The 22,369-nt window shown below is 33.3% G+C and overlaps 3 protein-coding genes across 3 annotated transcripts; all 3 read right to left on the bottom strand.

The window, feature by feature from the left end:
* Positions 1 to 753: 753 nt before the first annotated feature.
* Positions 754 to 5,151, bottom strand: LOC108998851 (GTP-binding protein YPTM2-like). Its single transcript, XM_018975581.2, has 8 exons — positions 4,868 to 5,151; positions 3,576 to 3,648; positions 3,192 to 3,239; positions 3,063 to 3,110; positions 1,921 to 1,992; positions 1,631 to 1,786; positions 1,419 to 1,522; positions 754 to 1,163 (listed from the first exon to the last, which is right to left on the bottom strand). Exons 1-8 carry the CDS (start codon positions 4,879 to 4,881, stop codon positions 1,070 to 1,072), a joined length of 609 nt encoding a protein of 202 aa, XP_018831126.1. The 5' UTR covers positions 4,882 to 5,151; the 3' UTR covers positions 754 to 1,069.
* Positions 5,152 to 8,927: 3,776 nt separating this feature from the next.
* LOC108998821 lies at positions 8,928 to 10,039 on the bottom strand. Its single transcript, XM_018975527.2, has 2 exons — positions 9,600 to 10,039; positions 8,928 to 9,356 (listed from the first exon to the last, which is right to left on the bottom strand). Exons 1-2 carry the CDS (start codon positions 9,862 to 9,864, stop codon positions 9,160 to 9,162), a joined length of 462 nt encoding a protein of 153 aa, XP_018831072.1. The 5' UTR covers positions 9,865 to 10,039; the 3' UTR covers positions 8,928 to 9,159.
* A 1,278-nt stretch (positions 10,040 to 11,317) lies between these two features.
* On the bottom strand, positions 11,318 to 18,474 carry LOC108998868 (flavanone 3-dioxygenase 3). Its single transcript, XM_018975603.2, has 5 exons — positions 18,447 to 18,474; positions 18,278 to 18,346; positions 13,359 to 13,537; positions 12,985 to 13,232; positions 11,318 to 11,894 (listed from the first exon to the last, which is right to left on the bottom strand). The coding sequence occupies exons 1-5, from the start codon at positions 18,472 to 18,474 to the stop codon at positions 11,318 to 11,320; spliced, it is 1,101 nt and encodes a 366-aa protein (XP_018831148.2).
* Between the last annotated feature and the right edge of the window lie 3,895 nt (positions 18,475 to 22,369).

Here is a 22,369-nt window from a genome sequence, read left to right as displayed (position 1 = left end):
ATTTAATTTTTTCTCTTATTTCTCAAAACTCAATAAAAAACTTGACTCAAACTATTTCATTATTATTCACAAATTTATCATCTTATCTTTCTATCCAAAACAAGGGCTCAAATCCTAGCTATACAAACAAATTAGTGTAATTAGAAGTAAAAGAGGCTCTGAATCTCTCTCTTTGATTTGATATCTTTCAATGTGAATCTTCCTATGGACCATTGGTAAACGAGGAAGAATTCAAAGAGCAAAAAGTGGAAATGGACAATGGGAAGAGGAAGAAATACAAATAAATATCATTTTTTTTTCATGTATTTAGAAGGTATTTTGGAAATAATCTTGCTCTATTTCTAAATGCTCATTCGAGCCTTTCATTTGAAGCTTTCTTCTGTCCGAAGTGTCGAGCCATTAATGATTAGTTTGCCCGTCTTTCCGGCCCAAGTAGTTATCCCTATCTGCCCCGGGGCCCAGCTATAAACTTTTCTACTCATGATGCTGTAATTATACATCAGTCAAGCATTCCGTGACAATGCCCCACCAGCTTGACCATGCAAAAGTCTTCAGGATAAAAATCATTTGATTTCAACACGTGTGAAAAACTGTTGGGAGTGGGGAACATTCATGTGTATTTTTCAAAATCTGAAAACCCCCATGGCATCCAAAAATCATAGATGAAATGCAAAGCACGACAAAAACGTAGGGTCATTATCTACTAATTTCTAGCACAAATTTGTTTTTAAAAAAAGGGAACTGAATACGGTCTGACGGAATGGGCACCTCTCTGCCAAGCTAACATTTCATCATTGTATCGGCAAGCTACTTCGAATTTAGCATGACAAAGATAAAAGTCGAATTACTAGACACTGACTGTAATAGAGAATGCCTTGTGGCTAGAATAAGATCATTTGTACATACCATTTAGAAACAAACCGAAAAAATAATGGAGTGAGAGAAAATCTAACAAAGCGACCTGACGTGCATATCATAATCATATAGTATTCAGGGGGTTCGTCCACTTTGATTCAGCGAGAAGGCTGCTCTTACATGCCTACGTCCAAAGGAATATCGAAAGAAGCAACTAAGAAGAGCAGCAGCCAGACTTCTGGTTAACAGGTTGTCCTCGTATCTGCACTGTTGGTGCTCTCACATTGTTCATTGGTTGACTCGCCATCCTGCAATAAGTGATGAAAGAATTACTTTGACCATTGAGAAAAGGCAATTGCACACGAAGATGGTACTTGAAATACAAGGAAATCCTGTCCCCATGCAACTTAACCAACCATAACAAAAACTGAAGCTGAGTATTTTCTAACTCGCTCCTTCGAAGCTGTCCAACACGTGCTTTTTCCTTGTAAATTACGTATGCTATACCTCTTCTCTACTTTATTTCCACAAGATATAATTTAAGTCATATACATAAGAAGTACCTATTCTTGATGTCAGCAGCCATGGCCATAAATGCCTGCTCCACATTATTAGAATTTTTAGCACTCGTCTCCATAAATGGAATGCCAATTTCATCCGCAAAAGCCTATTAGAACCCATTCAGATCACAGGCAACACCATTATTTGGGTTATCAATAATCCAGTAAAAAACACAATAACCAAGGTTTTGCCATTGAAGGAAACCAGCTTTTACCTTGGCAGTTTCGTAGGACACAACTTTATTAGCAGTAAGGTCACTTTTGTTACCAACCAGAAGCTTGTTTACGTTCTCACTAGCATATCGGTCAATTTCACTCAACCATTGCTTAACATTATTAAAGCTCTCTTGGTCTGTCACATCATAAACTATCTGCCACACATGCCAAGAACATTGTGAAACAAATTCAATACATTCACACACACAGATGACAGACTCACTGCACAACCATGAGCAAAGTGCCAAAAAACCTGACACAGAGAGAGAGAGAGAGAGAGAGAGCTTACTATAATGCCATGTGCTCCACGGTAATAGCTACTGGTGATTGTCCTAAATCGCTCTTGTCCTGCAGTATCCCACTGCAAATTCGAGGAGAGAGAGAGAGCAGGGAGTTTCAACAACTAGATAGAAACAAAAGCAACTTGCACAGAATGCCACAACACAGAAAGTTGTGGATATGCACCCCATTCTAATCTATTAACACTACTAAAACAATGACACCATCCAAATATACATCTGCATGAAGATGGTCATCAGTGAAAAGCAAACATCTTAAGAGATGATTCTGATTTTCCAGATCATCTAGTACCCTTTTTTATCTAGTCTCCATGCCTTTATAATTTTAAGCTTCTCATTTAATTAAAGCATATATTATTGAGTCATTCAACTAGGACATTTTTTTTATAAGATAAATTTACTAATGAGCAGAAAGGCACTACCCTAGTACATAGGGAGTTAACATTAGATACACCTAGCCAGATATCAGAGATTGTTATGTTCATTTAAAATAGGATACTTTTACAATCCGATATCCTTTTCAGTTCTTTTCCACATCATAGTAATTTGCTATGTAGATATCTAATGGCTAATCATGGAATAAATCAAGATTTTATTGTATCCCAGAAATTGGAGCCACAATCCCCTCAAAGACATCAATCCTTAATGTGGCAGAACTGTATCATCATATTCCACCAAAAAAATATTGTAGAACCTTTAGCACCACAGCTACCAGACTTATTTTCATATCATGTTTCTAATGATAGCTTCCAAAACAATACAATAGATTTTTTTTTTTATAAGTTGATAGAAATTATCACCACCATAAATACTATACTTATATTTACAACATGTTTCTAGTGATAAATAAATACAACTCTCACACCCTCGCAAGGTTTAACCTGTGACCTCACCCTTCACATGTTTCAAAGGGAGGAGATGCCATTTAATCCAAAGACCATTGGATTACTTTCATGTCACACTTCCTATCAGATAGTTCAATACCAAGGTAAGGCAGACACCCGATAAGAGTAAAAATTGATTAAACAGAATCTTAACAAGACTTCTTTGCAATTTCCAATTAATCAGCTAAATAAATGCCCGGAAACTAGCATGACACCTCGAACAAAACATAGGGGAGAATAAGTCTTACAATTTGAAGTTTTATTGTCTTCCCATCTTGCTCCACTGTGCGTATTTTCTAACAATCGGTGGAAAAGTACAGTTAGGATCATATTGCTTCACTTAAAATAGCATGCACTAAAACCCAGGTGATACTTACAAAGTCAACTCCAATTGTGCTAATGTAACTGTCCAAGTACGAATCATCCTGTATCAAAGTGATGAAAGACAATTCTTATCATAAAGGGTGGAAAGAGAAAAAGGAAAGTTCAAGAAAAGCACAATGGCTTCAGTATGCTCGGCAAGCAGAAAACTTCCAGCAGTGACACAAACATCTTTTCCAGGCCCACCCTGGCATGAACTAGGTCTCAAATTTTCTTCTTGGCAAGTAAGAAAGCAAGGATAAACATATACAAAATGGATGACAAAAAAAAAGACTTGAACTGGATGAGAATCAATATCCAGGGAGGCACGCAGTGGAGAAAAATATCAACCCACAACAAATTGGGGGCATTTAATGAAGCCTGGCTTTTTGAAAGCTTACAGCAAATCTCAGAAGAAGACATGATTTGCCGACACCAGAGTCTCCAATAAGCAAAAGCTTGAACAGATAGTCACTGCAGAAGAGAACATTAAAAATAAATAAATTTGTCCCCACGATTTCATCTGAGTCACGAAGCTGTAACTCATTTTTAACAGATAAATCTCTGTACTCAAATATAGAACAAAAGGATTCATGGGGCTAAAAATAAACATTATTGAGGCCTTAGAAAGAAATTCAGTAATATATTCAATTAAATGCTTGGGCGTGATCCTTGTCCTGACAACGACTTAGTGACAAGCATATGGTATGGAACAACAGAAAATAGTATTCATGTGCCTAATCCCAAAAACGAATAGCCACTAATGAGGGAGCATCTCCCAGATTGTTACCACTAATAAAAGGGCTCAAACAGCCCCCAACAGCAGCTTGTTAAGCATAGAACCTAGCACGTTCAATTCGATCCTAAACTTCAATTAATTATATACTTAACTTCGAGAGAAGGATATAGTTGAGAAGATTAGACAAAAATATCTTAATATATTTGCAACCTAGTGGACGAAACAAATAGGGATGTGTACATTGAGCGACACAAAAAGATGAAGGCGATTAGGCGCGTGCACACATACAGAAAAGAGTCATGCCATCAAACTAAACATTGAGATCTGAAACCCAAACGCTGTCGTTTGTCGACTTATCGAGGTTGAAAATAGAATCCAGATAAAGTGATTATATCGCAATGACGGAGACGAGTACTCTCGTGAGAAAAAAAAAATTGTCATTGCACACCCGAGCTAAAGCATTCTCGTTGCAGATCTAAACAGCTAAGGAAAAAAATGCTTCCGGTTAGTTGCGATTACGATCATAAATCTAGCAGTACAGAAGCCTCATATTCACAGCATCGAATAACCAATAAGAGAATAAAGCATTAAAGTTTCATTTATTTTCTTTCCTTTCCCGATTCTTTTCTTTTTCGGCAACCAAACAGGAAGGCGAACTGAATCGTACGAATTAACTGATGAACCTTCCCGAATCAACTTAATTTCCTAAAGAGGAAAAAACTATTAATTCATGCACCCATGATCCACCACCCTAAAAAGCACAAAACAATCAGAGATCTAAAGAAATTTTCCAATTCACGTTGCGTTTGGTTGCAAGAAACTACGAATAAGATAAAATCGCATTCACAACCGATTCAGAATCTTCTTTTCTATCTCCTCTCAATCTCTAAGCGACCAAACAGAGGTTAAAGCTGTAACAATCCCGACGAGGAGATTGACATGGGGGAGACTTACTATTCAGGATTCATGACCGAGTTGTTGTCCTTGTTGTTGGCGGTGGTGCTTAATCTGCCAGGAGATCGGCCGGGATAGGACCGGCCAGACCGGGAACAGTAGACTCGGTTATGGTGTTAAAGAGGGGGGTGTTCAAATTGGACAGTGAAACACAAATGGAGGAGAATAAAGATCGTAGAGAGATCAGAAGATCAGAAACGAACAAAGGATGCTGACGAAACCGTAAACTTCGGGTTTGCACGGATCTGAGTAGCCCATGCACGTGTGATGTGATATATTTCAGTGGAGTTTTTTCTTTTTTGAACTGCAGTTATTTTATTTCGCTGCATCATCATCAACATTTAATTAGCAAAAATAATAATATTATTATTTAATTTAAAAATTTTAATATTATTATTTTTAAGTCAAATTATATCTTATAAATAATTTATTAAATATGTTATTCATATCGATTAATAAATATAATTTTTCATGTCAGCATATTAATTACTCTATAATCTCTTAAAAATTAATTTATCGATTAATTAATTGTAATTTTACTTCTTTTGAGGAGAATTTGTCATTCTTGAATATTTATTAATGAAATTCATATTAAATAGTCTAATATGTCTATTACTAAAAAATAAATATTTGATATATAAATAAATCTCATAAAAATAAATATCACAAATTAGTGTAGCTTGATCTTCCATATCAAATTATTAAAAATTTTAATTTAAAATATATTTCAAATTTTTGTAAATAGTAATAAAATGATTTGATTGAATATATTTTATTGGATTTTGAAAATATAGAGAACAAATTTGAATAAATATATTTTAAAATAAGTATTATATTGAAGTTTGTCAAATAGATAAAAGTAAAAAGTTGTTTGAATATAATTTTTATTTTAAAGTTTGTAAAAATTGATTGATTTTTATATTTAAATCATGATTAAATAAAAAGTTTAAAATTTAAAATAGATAAATATTTTATATTTAAATTATGTTTATAAAGAAAATTACGAGATTGTTTTGAAACTTTGATATTACCCAAGCATGCCATCAGGAAATTTTGTAGTAATTCCTTTCATTTAAATTTCACTATTCCCTGAAAATATAAATATACTTTGTTCAACATTTTGTTTGATGCGCAGAACCTAGTAGCCAGCTTTTGGTTTATGTTAATTTAATATAATTTTTTTGCAATTATATTCTGATTAATTATCCCTTTTTTAAAATCTTCGTTATTAATTCCAATCGTGAAAACTTATCTCACCAAATGTTGTTTCTGACGACAGCTTTAAAAACAAAAATAAAAATACGAGTTTATGTGATATTATAGTGGCAAATAAAATAAAACACGCGGTAGAAAAAAAGACAAACAAATAACTTATAAAAGGAGAACCGTAATGAAACAATTATTCTTTTAATTAATCTTTTAGTTCAATTAGCCAGTCTTTGGTTAATTATCGACATTTCGGTACACTTTGAATGATTTTTTTTAATAATTATGTTAATATAATTATATCGTGTTAAGAAAATGTTGCTTTGTAAGTGGCATTTATTCGTCTGGGAGGGACCATAGGCAACCATGTTAATGGCTAATCCATTTAACTGCAGTAAGTAATTGGTGGCGTTATTATTGGTCGTTGGGGAGATGCACCTAACAGAGTAATACGTATACCCACAATTATGAACAAACAACAAATTATCTGTATTCTTAAACAAAACTTAATTAACCATCTCTCAGTTGTTTCTCTCCATAGTTTCTCTCCAGAGTGCTCACCGCCCATCCCATAAAATTTGTTCGTTCAACAGAGGGAGGCGGTTGATGTTTCAGCTCCACCCACCGCTCCATTTCGCCGGCCACGACTTTTATTTCCTTTTATCAATGTTTTTTTTTTTCTTTTTTTTTTTAGTTTTCTAGTAGCACCGTTTATCTTTATTAATTTGCTGCTTTCTGGTGACCTAGGGTGGATACGCGCCCCTTCTTCAGCTTCTCCAGGTGTCGATCGTCAAGCTAGCAAAAGAAATCCATCTATCTATGTAGCACGTTCCCCTCACGTGCGGCTTATGTTGTGCGAGATCCTCAAGCGTCGTGCCGCCTTAGAAAGCACTCTGCCACCACGCGTGGCAGTTTTGGGTTCTACGACTTCGGATCTTCCAGATCCGATTGTTCTCTTCACTCCAGTTGTGCGCGCGTGACCTGCATGCCCCGCCATTGCCAATAACGCCCCCTCGCCGGCGATTTGTCACTGTTTTCGGTTGATATACTATGTTCCCGCTTTCCCTAATCAAAGATCGAATGAAAATGGATATGACAATTCCTTCCAGCCAGTTAAGACCAACACTTTGCAGCACACCCCTTGTACTGTAGCTTTTAGCTGCAATTTTATAATCTGTTCATCAGACTATTTAAAAACGGTCATCAAGTAGTCTCCCTTTATGAGAATTTGGTTGGAGTCAATCTTTTGGCTCCAATCACCCCCTTTGTTTTTTTTTACTTTTGTGTTGTAATGTATGTTGGCTTTGGGAGACTGTAGGAGACTCTCGCCCCACCGAACTTGTATTTTGTATCCGTTAATTTATTTATAAATGCTTTATTTGCCGAGAAAAAAAAATTGATATGTATTATTTCAATGAACTTTATTAATTAAAATATTATAAATTGAATCAATTCTTAATTTTAATAATAATTTTAATAATTAATACATAGCATCACATCAACGTAACGTTGTAACGTGGTATAATGAAAATGAAACGAGGATAGTAATTAACCACAAAGTATTAGAGACTTAGCTGGTTTGGTTATATAAAATCAAACCATTTTATATCATCTTATCATTATAATTTTTTTAAATTTTTATATAAAATATAATAAATAATTCAACTTTTTCAAATTCTAAAATAAAAATAATATTAAAAATTTATTATAACAATATTTTATTTAACTTTTAACAAAATATCTTATCTCATTTGAACTGTATAACCAAACTAAAATTGAAATAGTCGTGATAGTGTACCACCCAACTTTGATTGCTGGATGTTCCCGCTAGTACAAAGTTATTTTTTTATTTTTATCTTCTTTTTTTAATATTTTTTAATATTTTTAAAAAATAAAAAAAATATGTCAATACACAAAAAATTACTTTCTTAATCATTAATTAAAAAAAATTTAAAATATTAAATATATGAACGGTCAAAATAAAAAAATAAATTCAAACGAGATACTAATATTTTCTAAATGGAAATCACTTTTGCTCGAAAACAAATTATTATCTTTTAATATATATTGCTAACAGATGGTGTCACTTCAACAGACGCAGGAAAATGGTAATTACAAATGGAAAATATTATTTTTACCGTTAGTTTTTACTGTTATGAATTTATTATTATTATTTATTATTTAATAATTAAATAAATATTTTTTAATAATATTATAAATTTTTTTATTTTTTTAAATATATTTAAATATGTTAAAAAATATATATATATAAAAATACAAAAAAAATTTTTTAAATATATTAACGGAAGTCCCAACGGAAGCGGTGAAAGTAGAACCGCTCGTACCAAATTGGTTTAATTATTAAATAAAAATAAACAAGTTTTATAGTCCAATCAAGTCCTTATAGTTTAGGAGCTTGGATGGATAACAAGTAAGCATATGAACGTCATGGGTGTTCAAACATGGAAGAAATTGTGGCCAGGAAATTGCCGCGCCAACTACAAATTAAAGGGATCTGACTCCAAAAGGCACCATCTTTTTAGTTGAATGCATAACCATACGAAAATGCACAAACAACATGGCAACTTGGAAACGACTGTTCTGGTTGGTCTGATGCTTTTGAATTACTATCAATGCACCCAATAATAATATCTAAACGAATTAATCATTCGTTGGGATAGAAAGAGTTTTATTTTATTTCCTTTTATAATTCTAATTTTTTAAACTTTTTATATAAAATATAATAAATAATTCAATTTTTTTAAATTTAAAATAATAATAATGATGTTAAAAAATAATATTATAATAATATTTTATTTAATTTTTAATTTTTATCTAAAATTATCTCATTTCATATCACTATTTAAACAGTAAATTTATAAATTATTCAAACTTGACTGCTTATGTTATGAATTGAAAAAATATTGATAATCCACGACACAAAATATTTTTATTCCATTGCCGTCCCTATAGAATCTGCCGAGAGCAAAACAATGTCGTAGCAATTTTTTTCTTTTTTTGAAGGGCAAAATGTAGGCAAAAAGTTAAAAACATAGCAGTACTGTAATGCATTACCCACGGAGGCATCATTTGAAAGATCTGTGGGCCAATTTGATTGGACCCTTGCGACCTTCGACTTGTTTCGGTGAGTCTATATCCCCAAAATCGACTATCGGCAAAGCACCCGTTTGAGTGCCATCACTATCATTATCAAATTCTCCTTCGAGTGTCAATCCTTCGATTCTTGCCGCTGCTGAATCTCCTCTGATTCCCACATCCACTTCTGCATCCAAAATCCAAAATGCGTGTCAATTATTTAAAGAATAAACATTACTTAGGGCTCAAGATTTTCTTGTTTGGTTGCCTAGAATACATAATGCTAAAAAAAAACTTAATAATAATAAATATCGGTTGAAGGAATTCCACATTAATGTCTTGCTGCTTGCACCATCAAACTCGTTTGATTGTTATAAAATGGCTAAACCATCAAATAGAAGGCTTCCTTTTGGGATTCGGCAGAGTTTACCCGGATTAGAGAAGAACCAGAGAACGGTGGCGCAGAGAAGCAGGACAAAGGGTATGACATGAACGGCATTCTCTGCAAACTTGACGCGTGCCCTCTCTTTCTTAGCCAACTCCGCGATAGGGTCATAGACAGGCAACTCATTATTGCTTTCAAACGAACCTGTCAGTCTCTGCATGCTCGGCGACTCCTTCGTCGAAGGTGAGGGTCCATGCTTAAAGTAATCGTCGCCGTCAGAAACGCGGCTCCAGCTCGCCGATCTATACATTTTTATTTTTCTCCTTGGCAGAAAACGGAAGAATATTGAAAAGAGAGAATATGAAAAGCAATGGAAATACGAATCTAAAAGAATGAAAACCAGAGTGTTCGTGTGTGCGCGCCACAGAGAGAGAGAGAGAGAGAGAGGGCCGGGGGAGGGAGCGAAGGTTGCAGTTCAAGAAAAGTGGATTGTTTTTGGGTAAATCAGTTTCGTATTAGCCTTGACTACCCTTATTTTTCTGTGGTATAATAGATTGACTGGATCCATCATTTTTTACTCTTTCAGCCCTAGACGAGAATGAGATGACACTTTGTCCTTAATTATACCGGATTTTAAGCCAAGCTTTTCTCTTTTTATTTGTATCCTCTGTTTTTGGGGATAGAATTTGGAATGTGTCAAAGTTTTGTATCGTTTTGACAGTGATATGAGATGATTTTAGATGAGTTGAATAAGTTATTGTTAAAATATTATTTTTTAATATTATTATTATTTTAATATTTAAAAATTTTGATTTATTTATTATATTTTATGTGATAATTTTAAAAAATTATAATAATAAGATGAGACGAGATAAGATAAAATCATCTTTTTATCCAAATATGATGTTAATATCCTTTAAGGTTTCTTTTATTTTCACAAATAAGATTAATTGAAATTAAAATTAAAAATTAAATAAAATATTATTAACTGATTGTTTAACCATGTATATGTATTATCTTGAAGTTAAGCATATATTATATATATTATCTTGTTTTTAAAAGATAATATATATACACCATGGTTTTTAAAGATAACCGATGGTTTTAAAACCATGGTGTAGACAAATAATATTTAGAATTACTACAAAAAAAAAAAAAATTATATAAAAAAAATTTATAAATTAATATGATTTTATAGAATCCGTTAGATTTATTTTATAATAAAAATAACTTATGATCTGATATTTTATATCAAATTACATCAATTTATAAATTTATTTTTGTGTAATCACTTTATGATTAAAATATTTTTCATTATTTGAAATCATTGGAAATAACTTTAGAGAGAAAAGAAGAAGGAGAAGGAGAAGGAGAAGAGAGCACTTGAAATAACCCTTCGGCCTTTGACTTTCTAATAGCCTTAAAGAGTAACCTGGCCGCTTAGCCGCATTACACGATCCGGTACATATCAATTATCAAAGGCACGAGAAAAAAGCTAGATACCTTCCTGGCTAATATATAGAAAACAGGGGCACAGGAACCCACCCGCAGAAAAAACCCAATAGGCCATATATTACTGGATCCAAAAACCTAGGGGCTTGAAAATTATATAAAATGCAAGCCAGCAAGGCTGACTTGTAGCCAAAACCAAACTAGCAGGAGGCTATATTTCCAAACAAACCCATAATGTGTTCTCAGAACTTTAATTTAGGGAAATCGGAGCTAGGAATTAGAACACCTTCAAAGCGAGTACATTAACATTATTATCCCTTCATCTTAAGCGTGTTAATGAAACTCTTTCCCTCCCCAATGTCATTTTTGGAGAGAAAATCTAGAACATCTCTGAAACTACTTTCTTTATACCCCTTCGGATGTCGTTCATCCACAAGCTCTTTGGCGGGTTTCATCAGCTCATCCATGCCCAAACTTTGTAGGCTAACAATGGAGATTCTAGTCCTGTCAGGATTGAGTGAAGCCCTATGCACCACACTCTTGTAAAAGCCATTGCTCAGTACCTCAAGATGGTCGCCCGCATGCACTTGTAGTGCACCTTGAAGTTGCTCGACTGCTCCCCATTCTCCGTCATCCTTGTCCATGATTTCGAGGCCCCTTGAGCTCTGGAGGACAATGGTTAAGCAGCTGTAGTTGGAATGAGGCGGTAAACCAAGTGAAATATCCGGTTCTGGACACGGTGGGTAGCAGTTGACTGCCATGACTTGCATTCCTTTGTCCATTTTATCGCTTAAGTATGTTGAACCTAAGCCCAAACCCTCGGTGATTGCTCCCATTAGGTCTAAGCCAAGCTTTCTCACCTCCGTAGAATAATTCCCCATTTTTTCCCTGAGAGAGTTTTCTTTCAGCCAAAGATCAAAATATGAAAGGATGTACGTCGACGAGCTAGCATAATTAATTATGATAATGTATCCTTGGTAAAAATAAATAAATATATACTCGTAGGCAGAAGTTCTATTATATATCTAATTACACTTGTTCGTGATCGTGTGTGTGTATATATATATATATATATATATGTTTAACATGATAACCGTGCATATATACCGTGCATGATTATATTGGAAATAGGATTATTATAAGAGAAATGTTATAAATACATATTAATTAAATAGAAGTGCATGTAAAGTTTTCTTACATAATTTCTCTTATTATAAATAATATAAATGAACACGATCTTCAATAAATTAAAGACGGTGGCTGTCCTTTTGTTAAAAATAAATAAAAATATCATGCGGACAGTATGAAAAGAAACAGCGTACGTAATAAAGCAAGATTCATGCATGGCTCAGCATGAGTGACGACACAACCGAGCCGAAATCATGGGACGTACAAGAGGCCCGAGCTAGAACGCATGCAGCATTCGTGCTATAATATTATATATACTAGATCATGAGACAGTATTCGGTCGTCCAGTCGACGTACTGTATTTCTATATATAAGACCTACCTACTTCAATACTAGCTAGCTAGTTAATAATTAATTAATAATATCATATATTTGTGATATAAATAATACTAAGGCAGCATATATTGACAAGAAAAATAATATATAAAAGTCAATGGCATACAAATCGATGCAAGTCCCTTAATTTATAAAATGAACGTGGCCGGGGATCCAATTTAATTTTTTTTTAGTAAATCTCACATTTATAAAGTAAGTTTGTATTAAGCTTGCAAGCTCTAAACTAAAACTCTAAGATTAATTATTCTAATGCAAAGGTACGTTGCGTATGCCGTGCGCGAATGTACTTATCATATATAGTTATATACCTATTGAATGATGCTAGCTACATTCATCGAGAATCGGTATAAAAAAGGGTACCGATCGAAAAAGATACCGATCAATGTTACTAATCAGTAAACTTTGTCGGGAGTTCTATTTTCCACACCTATCACTATCAGGAGAAAATAAGTACCTGTAACTCGGTGGATTAGCAGGCCATGCATCGATCCAGTCCTCCAAGGGATTCGCATAATGCTTAAGGAGGTCCCTCCAAAACTGCACCTTGTCGATCCCATCCTTGAGAGTTGTCGCATACCTCACCGGCTTGCGAACGTCGTTGGACATGAACTTCATCTTCTCTCCGGTTGGCAACTTAAAGAAATCGAATGCTGAAGAAAGAGCTCCGTCCAGCACCGATTGGCAAATGCCATGGTTGACGATCTTGTACGTACATGGTTGCAGCCGCAAAGCCCAATATTAGCGCAGCGTATAACTTCAAAACGTAATTACGTACAAATCTAGCTACCTACAGCTAAAATACACTAAATGAATTCTTCATATGCTTACCTGGAAGAAACCAAAACGCTGGCAAGCATTTCGAATGTCTTCGATAACGACAGACCGTTGAGCTGAACCCTGTGATCTCAACTCAGCCAAATCAACAACGGGAACTTTGGCGGCCTCTGAGTGTAAACTCTTTCGTTGTGGGGCTGGAACCACGCAACAATCGAGGACGTACGACAAGCCTCTCTATTGTCTCTTTACTGTAGAGAATGAGCTCGAACTTTCATGATCACCCGCCATGTGATCGATCTGAGTCCTTACAGAATTGCTTCTCAAAGATAGGTGACTTGTGCTTGAGAATGAGACTCAGATGGTTTGGCAAAACATGCATGCACAACGGGTTTATATAGAGATGTTTTAGGCGGTTCCCATGCAAAAAGTTGAACTTGCTTATTAGTAGGCGGGTAGCATACTTTGTACAGAGACATAAAAGAGTTTTGCGTCGAAGGGGTTAATTAAGACTAAAATTAAAAAAAACACCTTTCACATGTTGTTATGCACAGCTGTGTGATTCTAATTTTGCTCGCTCTGGATGTGGACTTATTTATCAGAGCGGGTCAAGAGTTCTAGTACTCGACCTTTTTTACATATCCATGCGTTTGATGAAAATGTGATCTGCTGATCATATCATATCTGCATGCACCTGTTCCTACTTTCGTAGAGTGGTCCACGTTCTATGTTTGTGATAAAGACTCTTGAAATATGTCCTATGTTTATTTGCCAGAGTGCCGGTGGGATTTATTGAAAAATATCTTGAAAATAAATATATTTTATATACTCTTATAATAAGAATAATACGTATTTATATACTTGAAGAGTATTGCTTAATAATTACTCAAATATTTTGGTTTTTCTATTATTCTGACAAAATTTATTCTTATAAATAAATCTATTACTAAAATGATTTTTTATTTCCAAATATATTCAATATATTGGGTAAGAGTTCTTCTACTTGGAAGTCGGTGTTAAAAAATACACCCTCTATTTTATTGACATAAAAATATTTGATTTGTAAGAGATTTTAATTTTAAATTTATCTAATAAATCAAATATTATTATGTCAATAAAATTGAAGGTGGGTTTTCATGTACACCAACTTTCAAAAATTCTGAAAAGGTCGTGTTTATCATTTTGTTTTCAATTATTTTAATTCCTTGTATTTAAGCAATTATTTTGCCAGTCAGTTGGTTTTGTTATTTTAAAATATTCAGGAATAATAACGAAAAGGCAGAGAATTTTGCCGAACATAATCTTTCTTTGGAGATGGATGATCTCGAATTGATCCTCTTTATCCATTTATGTTATTACTTTCAACCATATTTTTAAATTTTGTACCGTACCGACCAGTACGGTTGAAATTTTTCGTACCGGCCGTCCGACCACTACAGGTAGTACTATATCTATTTCGTACCGGCCAATATTTCGGCCAGTGTTTTTTTTTTTTTTTCAAACTACAACCTTATTTTTTAAACCACAATTCAAATTAAACTATTTATAATTTATATATATATGTATTTATATATAATTTATTTATATAGAGACTATTATTTTAGAGTATAATTTGTATATATAATTTATTTATATATCGAGTATTCTGAAATAGTATTCCGAAACGCTATCCCGAAACAGTACCGGTATCGAAATATTTCGTTCCAGTGTCTTAAACGGTACAGCATCCGATACGGTATTCAAAACATTACTTTCAACAGCATACACATAACACGAAAGCAAGGCAGATCCAAACACAATCCCTTGAAATTTCTGTAAATTCACTAAATAAATCTTACACATATACACAAAAAGAAACCAAATCTAAAAATAAAATCGAATACGTGTAGATCTAAAGAAGAGAAAAGAATTTTCTCAGACCATTATAGAAATGAACACTCAGACCAAACAAAATCTGTGAGATGTTGGAATTTCTACAAGTTGCGTAAAAAAAACATGCCAATGTGCACGAGAATAAACCAAATTCAAAAAACACCTGTAATATCATGATGTGTAGATCTAAACAACAAAATAAGAAATTCCTTAGATGATTACAGAAACAGAGAGTGAGGAGATCTCAAAGATCCTTACACCCAGACCCAATGGGTACCGTTTTCTTTGTCTTTGTTGAAATCACACATTGTTTTGTGGTGTAAATTATAAAAATTCCTTAGGGTTTGGTGGTTAAACGGTGTCGTGTGGAAATTTCGGGGAGGGGGGAATGGCTGGCTTTTTGTCTAAAATTTGGGAGGGACGGTTGGGCTTAGCTTTTAAGTTTTTGGGCTTTAGATGTGAGAAATAAAGAAAGCTTTAAATGAGTTTGGGCGTAACAATTACGTTATAATCTTTTCTTTTCTTTTTGTTCCAAATTGATACTATCTGTTCATAAATTTTAAAAAATAAAATCTTAAAAAATAAAATTTTAATATTGTGCAACATTTTATTTCGTTTAATTTTGAGTTCGGAATATTGAACTGAATTTTTATAATTTAGTACAAATCTGTAGTTAGTTCTATATTATTTTTTTTCTTTTAATAATGATTTTTATTTAATAATTTATTGAAATGTAAATATTTATTTCGTTTCCAGATAACTTTAATAGTTGAATAACTAACCTGAAATTAATAACACTATTTGAGGTAGATTTATAACTTTTAATGTAGTATAGTTTGTTTAAAATGTTTCTTTAATTGTAAAGGATGAGTGTTTATATTATATCATATGATGAAATTATTTAGCACTTATTACTGTAGTTTCTAATTTTAAAATTAACATATTATATATTTATTCTGAAAATAATAAACATACAACATAAATTAACTAATAATAATAATTAATTAATAATATTCTGAAAATTCAACCAAAACTATTAAAATTAATAATAATAATTTTGTTAGTGTAATTTTAAATTTTGATAAGGTAAGAAATTATAATTTCTTAATAATTTAAATAGATATACATATTTATTAAATCTCTTATTATTCTTAATATAGTGTTATTTAAAAAATGTATAGATGGTTGCGCTTGTCGTGTAAAACCCCAGCCAGGGGACCCAATATCCCCATACCTGTTTTTGTTGTGTGCTGAGGGGTTAAGTAGCCTTATTAATGCAGCTGAGGGAAATGGTGAAATTAAAGGAATGGCTGCTGCAAGCGGAGGTATAAGGGTCTCTCATCTCCTATTTGCTGACGATTGTATCATCTTTGCAAGGGCTAAATGGACTGAATGGTTGAAAGTGAAGGAAATCCTAAGGGTATATGAAGAAGCCTCTGGTCAATGCATGAATCTACAAAAAATCACTGTGTTATTTAGCTCCCGAGTTATACAGGAAGAGAAGGTGAGGATTGTGCAAGATCTTGGGGCAAGGGTGCAAAGTTGCTGTGAAAAATACCTGGGGTTGCCTACTATGGTTGGAAGAGCTCGTTATGACACTTTTAGAGGAATTAAAGACAGGGTTTGGCAGAAGGTCAACAACTGGAAAAATCAATTTCTATCTCCTACTGGTAAAGAAGTTTTAATTAAAGCAGTTATTCAGTCCATTCCTACATACCATATGAGTGTGTTTAGGCTGCCTAAAAGATTGTGTAAGGAAATAGCTGGTATTATGGCTAGATTCTAGTAGGGTTATAAAAACTATGAGAAAAAAATTTAATGGACTAGCTGGGAGAAGATGGGATGTGCAAAGATGATTGGAGGACTTGGTTTTAGAGAGTTGGAAAGTTTCAATACTGCTCTCTTAGTAAAGCAGTGTTGGAGGTTTGTTAATAAACCAGACTCTATTGCTGCTATGGTGTTAAGGGCTAAGTATTTTAAAAATTATGATGTATTGAGCTCTAAGCTGGGCTATGGACCTTCTATGATCTGGAGAAGCATATGGGGATCCATGAAGTTGCTAAAGGAAGGGCTTGTATGGAGAGTGGGCAATGGTTTAAATATAAAAGTATGGGATGATAAATGACTATCCAATAAACCTTCTCATCGAGTGCAGTCTCCTGTTAAGTTTCTGAATGCTGAAGCAAAGGTGGCAGAGTTGATTGGGAATGATGGTAAGTGGAATAGAGAGGTAGTGAAGGCTACTGTTAATGATGAGGAAGCTGAAGTCATCTACAATATCCCTATGAGCTATTCTGGCTTAGAGGATAGAAGAATATGGGCTTACTCTAAGAATGGGTATTATAGTGTAAGGAGTGCCTACCATCTTGATATTAGCAGAAAGAAGGATTTGAAAGGGGAACCATCTGATGGGAGGAAGATTAAAGAAGGATGGAGAGAGTTGTGGCAACTTAATATCTCGGGAGTGGTTAAAATTTTTTTATGGAAGGCCCTTAAGAATTGCCTTCCCACAAATGAGAACCTCTATAAAAGAAAGGTGGTGGAGAAGCCAGTTTGTCCTATTTGTTTAAGGGAAGATGAAACTGTATGCCATGTCTTATGGAGCTGTCCTGCAACAATGGATGTATGGGCTGAGAAGGAAAGTCCAGTACAGAAGTGGATGTCATCTGAGGTGGATTTGGCTGTGGTATGGAGGAAATTAATAGCCGAATTACCTGTGGAAAGCATGGAGTTGGTGGTATCTGTTATGCGATATATATGGCTTAGAAGGAATGAGTGGATTTTTGAAAGGAAGTTTACTAGCCCTGAAAGTGTATTGCAGCAAGCAAGAGCAAATCTCAATGAGTTCCAACAAGCACTACAGAAGGAGACAGATATAATTAAACCTACTGCAATGGAGAGAAGGATGGTTAGATGGGAAGCTCCAAAAGAAGGCTTTGTCAAGGTAAATTAGGATGCTGCTTTCAAGGCAAACCAGAGAAAGATGGGAGCTGGAGTGGTGGTCAGAGATGAGGAAGGGAATGTACAGGTTTCTCTATGCCTGCCAAAAGATTGTATCCAATCTGTTGTGATTGTTGAAGCGACTGCTTTATGGAGGGCACTTTGCTTATGTGCAGAGCTTAATATGCAGAAGGTAGTACTTGAGGGTGATTCAATGGAGGTGATTAAAGCTGTGAATGATAGAGAGGAGTGCTTGGAATGGCATTGACAGATTATAGAAGATATTAAAGGAATTCTTTGTACACATCCAAATTGGATACTTAAACACACTTTTAGAGAAGGAAATAGAGCAGCTCATTTTCTGGCTCAGTTTGCTATTGTGTCTAGTGAAGAGTTGGTCTGGATAGAGGATGGCCTTGAGGGCTTTTTTTTTATTGTGTTACAGGATAAGAGTTGTAATAACCATGTTATCAATATATGAAAGATGATAGATTGTTTGATTCAAAAAAAAAAAAAAAGGGAGCGTTGGGCTTTAGTTTTGATTTTTTGGACTTTGAATGTCACACGTAGATTTTGACTTAATAATTGGCTTAAAGTTTGTTCTTTTGTCCTTCTAAATTAATACTAACTGTTTATAAATTTCTAATAACAAAAGTAAATCTTAAAAAAGTTAAATTAAATTTTGAGGAGCATTTTATTTCCTTTAATTTTTAGTTTAATAGGTAATCTGAAATTAATAACACTATTTTAGGAACATTTAAAATCTGTAATGTAGTATAGTTTTTTTTAAAAAAATTTCTTAATTGTAAATGATGAAGGTTTATATTATATTTATATGATTAAATTATTTGAAACTTAGTACTGTAGTTTGTAAGTTTAAAATTAAATTATCATGTTATATATTTATTTTGAAAGTAACAAATATACAACGTATGCATCGAATTATAACTATTAAAATTAATAATAACAATTTGACCACTAAAGTTATAAATTTTAATGCGGTAAAAATTTATAGTTCTTTAATAATTTAAATCTGCATATCTATTAAATCTCTTTTAGTTTTTAATATTGTGATATTTAAGAAATGTAAATATAAAATTAATCTTATGTGGCCTTTTCTTAATGTGTTCTTTCTATCAGATCCGTTGTTTTTATTGGTGATTCACTATTTCTTAATGCGTTAGTTGTTAGTTTCCTTCACTTTCACTGTTCTTTGTCCTCTATTTTCTGGTATGTCTTTGTCATTCTCATGTTAAAACGATTTATTCTATTTGTTTGTTAATAATGTTATCATATGTTGTCATTGTCATATCATTATACCTTTATGATATCTTATTCTTTGAAGAAAGTAACAATATTTAAATAATATTTATTTTGATTTATTTAAATTCTTTTTGTTTGTGGTTAGCCATACAATTAGAACTTTTCTTAGTAATAATTTAAATGTTATTATTGACGTATATGTAATTTAATTGTAATTAATGTTTTGATCAGATTTTAAATAATAAATATAATGCATGATAGTAACGAATTAAACAAAATATAAAATACATATATATTTCCATATTTCTTGTAAATATTTATTAATACATGCAATATGAATAAAATTGTTTGTAATTGTTGTCTCGTAAGATTGTCAAGAACTAATTAATAAAAGTTTTTACACTTACAAAAACCGTTGATTTAACGTACGAAAACCATTTCTTTCACATTGATACAAATGTACGTACAGTTAAGAAAGATGCTTTCCATTATATATTTCTTCTACCATTAAGCTAATTTCAACAACGAAATTTCTTTACTATTTATCTATTTTTTATTTGTTTTTCGTTAGACATACAATCAAAATATCTCTCTGTAGTAATACATACATTCTTTGATATTTGAATTATACCATATAAAGTGGCTAAACACTTATAAAAAGAGGAAAAAAATGTATATACGTAAATATATTTAGAAAAATTTTTATTAACTCCATTTAATTAATAGAGGAAAATGTACTTTATTTAATGCTTTAGTTCTATATATATTTTCATTATTTCATACAGGATCATCTACCATATCTACATAATATTACAACTAAAGTTTCAGAGAAAGAATGGATCATCTATCTTGGGCGTAGAAATAAATCAACTTGGACAAATGTGTGAAAACAAACTAAACATCCTCTCTATCAGCCCCGTCAGTGAAATAATGACATAAAGCTTCAGAATCTTTTGTTACGAAAGTTTCCAATGTCTTAATTATATGCCTAAATAGAAGACTGATTTGTATAAATATATGAATTTTGTTAGCTTTTTATTAGATTTACTTTAACTTTTGTAAATTTATGACCTATTTTAAATTTGTTTAAATTTTTCTACTAACCTTTTCATTTGTCGTTTGTTATCAATTTTATTTTATTTTATTTTTTCAATTGGGCACAAGTGAAATGCATGTTGTGCCCTTTCTAGTATATGTATATATATATATATATATATGACTGTTCATCCGGGTTTCAGCTCGAGATCTCGGGTTTCAAACTCGGATTGGAACCCTAATCGGGTTAGCCCGAATCAAACTCGGGTTGAAACCCGGGTGAATCCATATTTTTAAAAACCCAGATTCCGGGTTCAACCCAATTTTTTTATTTAAATCTTTTTTTACACATAAAAGCTTACATTGTTCAGATATATACTTAGTACCAATAGAAGCAGCCTGCCTATTCAAATCCTTGCCTAATTTCTTCATATTAATAGTATTATATATATAATATAAAAATCAGTCGAGCAAAAGTTATCGTACCATAGAAAACGAAAGAAGAAGGGCGGGCTTTGAGAGAGAGCAGAGGAAAGGAAGGTGCAGACCTTGGGTACTGCTTTGAGTCTTTGACAGTAAGGGTACTACTTCGAAAAAAAGGTGCAGACCTTGGGTAGAGAGAAGCTAGGCAACTGCAGAGAAAAAAATGAAAAAAATATTATGGGTAGTAAATGGGTACAAGCTTGTACGTTTTGCTTGGGTGACTTAACAGCTTCAGAAGCTATAACAGTTATCAGAAAGACATTGGTTATCTCACAGACACGGTCTATTATCAAAGAAACTAAAAGCTGAATTCCAAATCAAAAAGATTCGAGTACCCAGTTTTAAACCTTATACCTGAGTTTCAAACCCGTACTCGGACCGGGCACGTTCAGGTTTTGGCAACCAGAGTTTTGGATTGGTTCGGAAAAAAATCCGGTTCAGATGAACAATCTTACATATATTTATAGATAATAATTGTAAATGAAATGGCCGGCGGAACCACTCATTTATAAAGTAGTGGTATTTCCAACTTTGAAAGACAAATCATACACGACCATGATGTCTTTTTTTTTTTTTTTTTGCTCAAGTAGACTACTATTTTTATAAATAGAAAAAGAAACCCATTACATTAGAAGTTGTCCAAGAGAAACTAATTATACAGAGGTGGATCCTTTCCACTATGAAACAACAATAGAGAATGAGAAATTTGGATTAATGGGATGTTGCCGTAGGCTTGCGTCGTTGCTGCCCATTATGCCAAATTGTGCGTGCATAAATTCATTGACCGATATATTTTCCTAGCTCTCCATTTTTTGAAGGAAGTGAGATGATGCTTGATGTCACCCATGGTTGGAGTTATGGTCCAATCTTGTACAACAACAGAGTTGGATAAGGCCTCAATAGTGATGCTTGAATCGCCTTCCAATAAAAAATTTTGCAGACCCAATCTTTTTGCTTCAGTAACTGCCATCAAGGCAGCCCTGGCTTCTCCTAAGTTTGGACTAACACTACATATGAAATCAATAATTGCATAAATAGCTTATCCTGAGTCATTCCAACATATGGTTGCTATTATAGAACCTTGGGCCCGAACTGCAACATCAAATCTGATAAGAAAATATCCTGCTGCAAGATGCCTTGGTTCCATTTGGAGTGATTGAGCTTTAACATTTACCCAAGCACCTAAATGTTGGTTGAAATTTGTGAGAACTGACTCTACGAAGGAAAAAGGCGTTAGAGAGGAGGGAACCTGATTATGGATTATTTGATTTCTGAGAAACCAGATACTATCTGTAGCAATTAGAGCAAAAATTTGGAAGGAGTGACTTTCTTCCTCATGAATATCTAAAACAATTGAAGGATTGAGGATTTTTTAAACCAATTAAGAATGAGTTGTCTAGAGAAAGAAGAAATGTCAATTGGTCATTTAGAATGCCTCTACAAAATTTTAGAGTAAACGCGACCATGATGCT

The sequence above is a fragment of the Juglans regia genome, chromosome 11 (genome assembly GCF_001411555.2).
Source record: "Juglans regia cultivar Chandler chromosome 11, Walnut 2.0, whole genome shotgun sequence".
NCBI classification, from domain to species: domain Eukaryota; kingdom Viridiplantae; phylum Streptophyta; class Magnoliopsida; order Fagales; family Juglandaceae; genus Juglans; species Juglans regia.
The sequence above is the reverse complement of the archived record's forward strand: the minus strand, read 5'-3'. Positions and strand labels throughout refer to the sequence as shown.

What these genes read in the sequence shown, in the direction of transcription:
- LOC108998851 (XM_018975581.2), bottom strand. An exon ending in GCACAATTGGAGTTGACTTT is followed by an intron (nt 3,111 to 3,191) that starts GTAAGTATCACC and finishes ACCGATTGTTAG; the next exon opens with AAAATACGCACAGTGGAGCA. An exon ending in GTGGAGCACATGGCATTATA is followed by an intron (nt 1,787 to 1,920) that starts GTAAGCTCTCTC and finishes CATGTGTGGCAG; the next exon opens with ATAGTTTATGATGTGACAGA.
- LOC108998821 (XM_018975527.2), bottom strand. Translation starts at nt 9,864, where the DNA reads ATGTATAGATCGGCGAGCTGGAGCCGCGTTTCTGACGGCGACGATTAC. An exon ending in CTGGTTCTTCTCTAATCCGG is followed by an intron (nt 9,357 to 9,599) that starts GTAAACTCTGCC and finishes TTTTGGATGCAG; the next exon opens with AAGTGGATGTGGGAATCAGA.
- LOC108998868 (XM_018975603.2), bottom strand. Translation starts at nt 18,474, where the DNA reads ATGAGCTGCTCTATTTCCTTCTCTAAAA. An exon ending in CTCTATTTCCTTCTCTAAAA is followed by an intron (nt 18,347 to 18,446) that starts GTGTGTTTAAGT and finishes TATCATTCACAG; the next exon opens with CTTTAATCACCTCCATTGAA. An exon ending in GCTAATCCACCGAGTTACAG is followed by an intron (nt 11,895 to 12,984) that starts GTACTTATTTTC and finishes AAACTCTCTCAG; the next exon opens with GGAAAAAATGGGGAATTATT.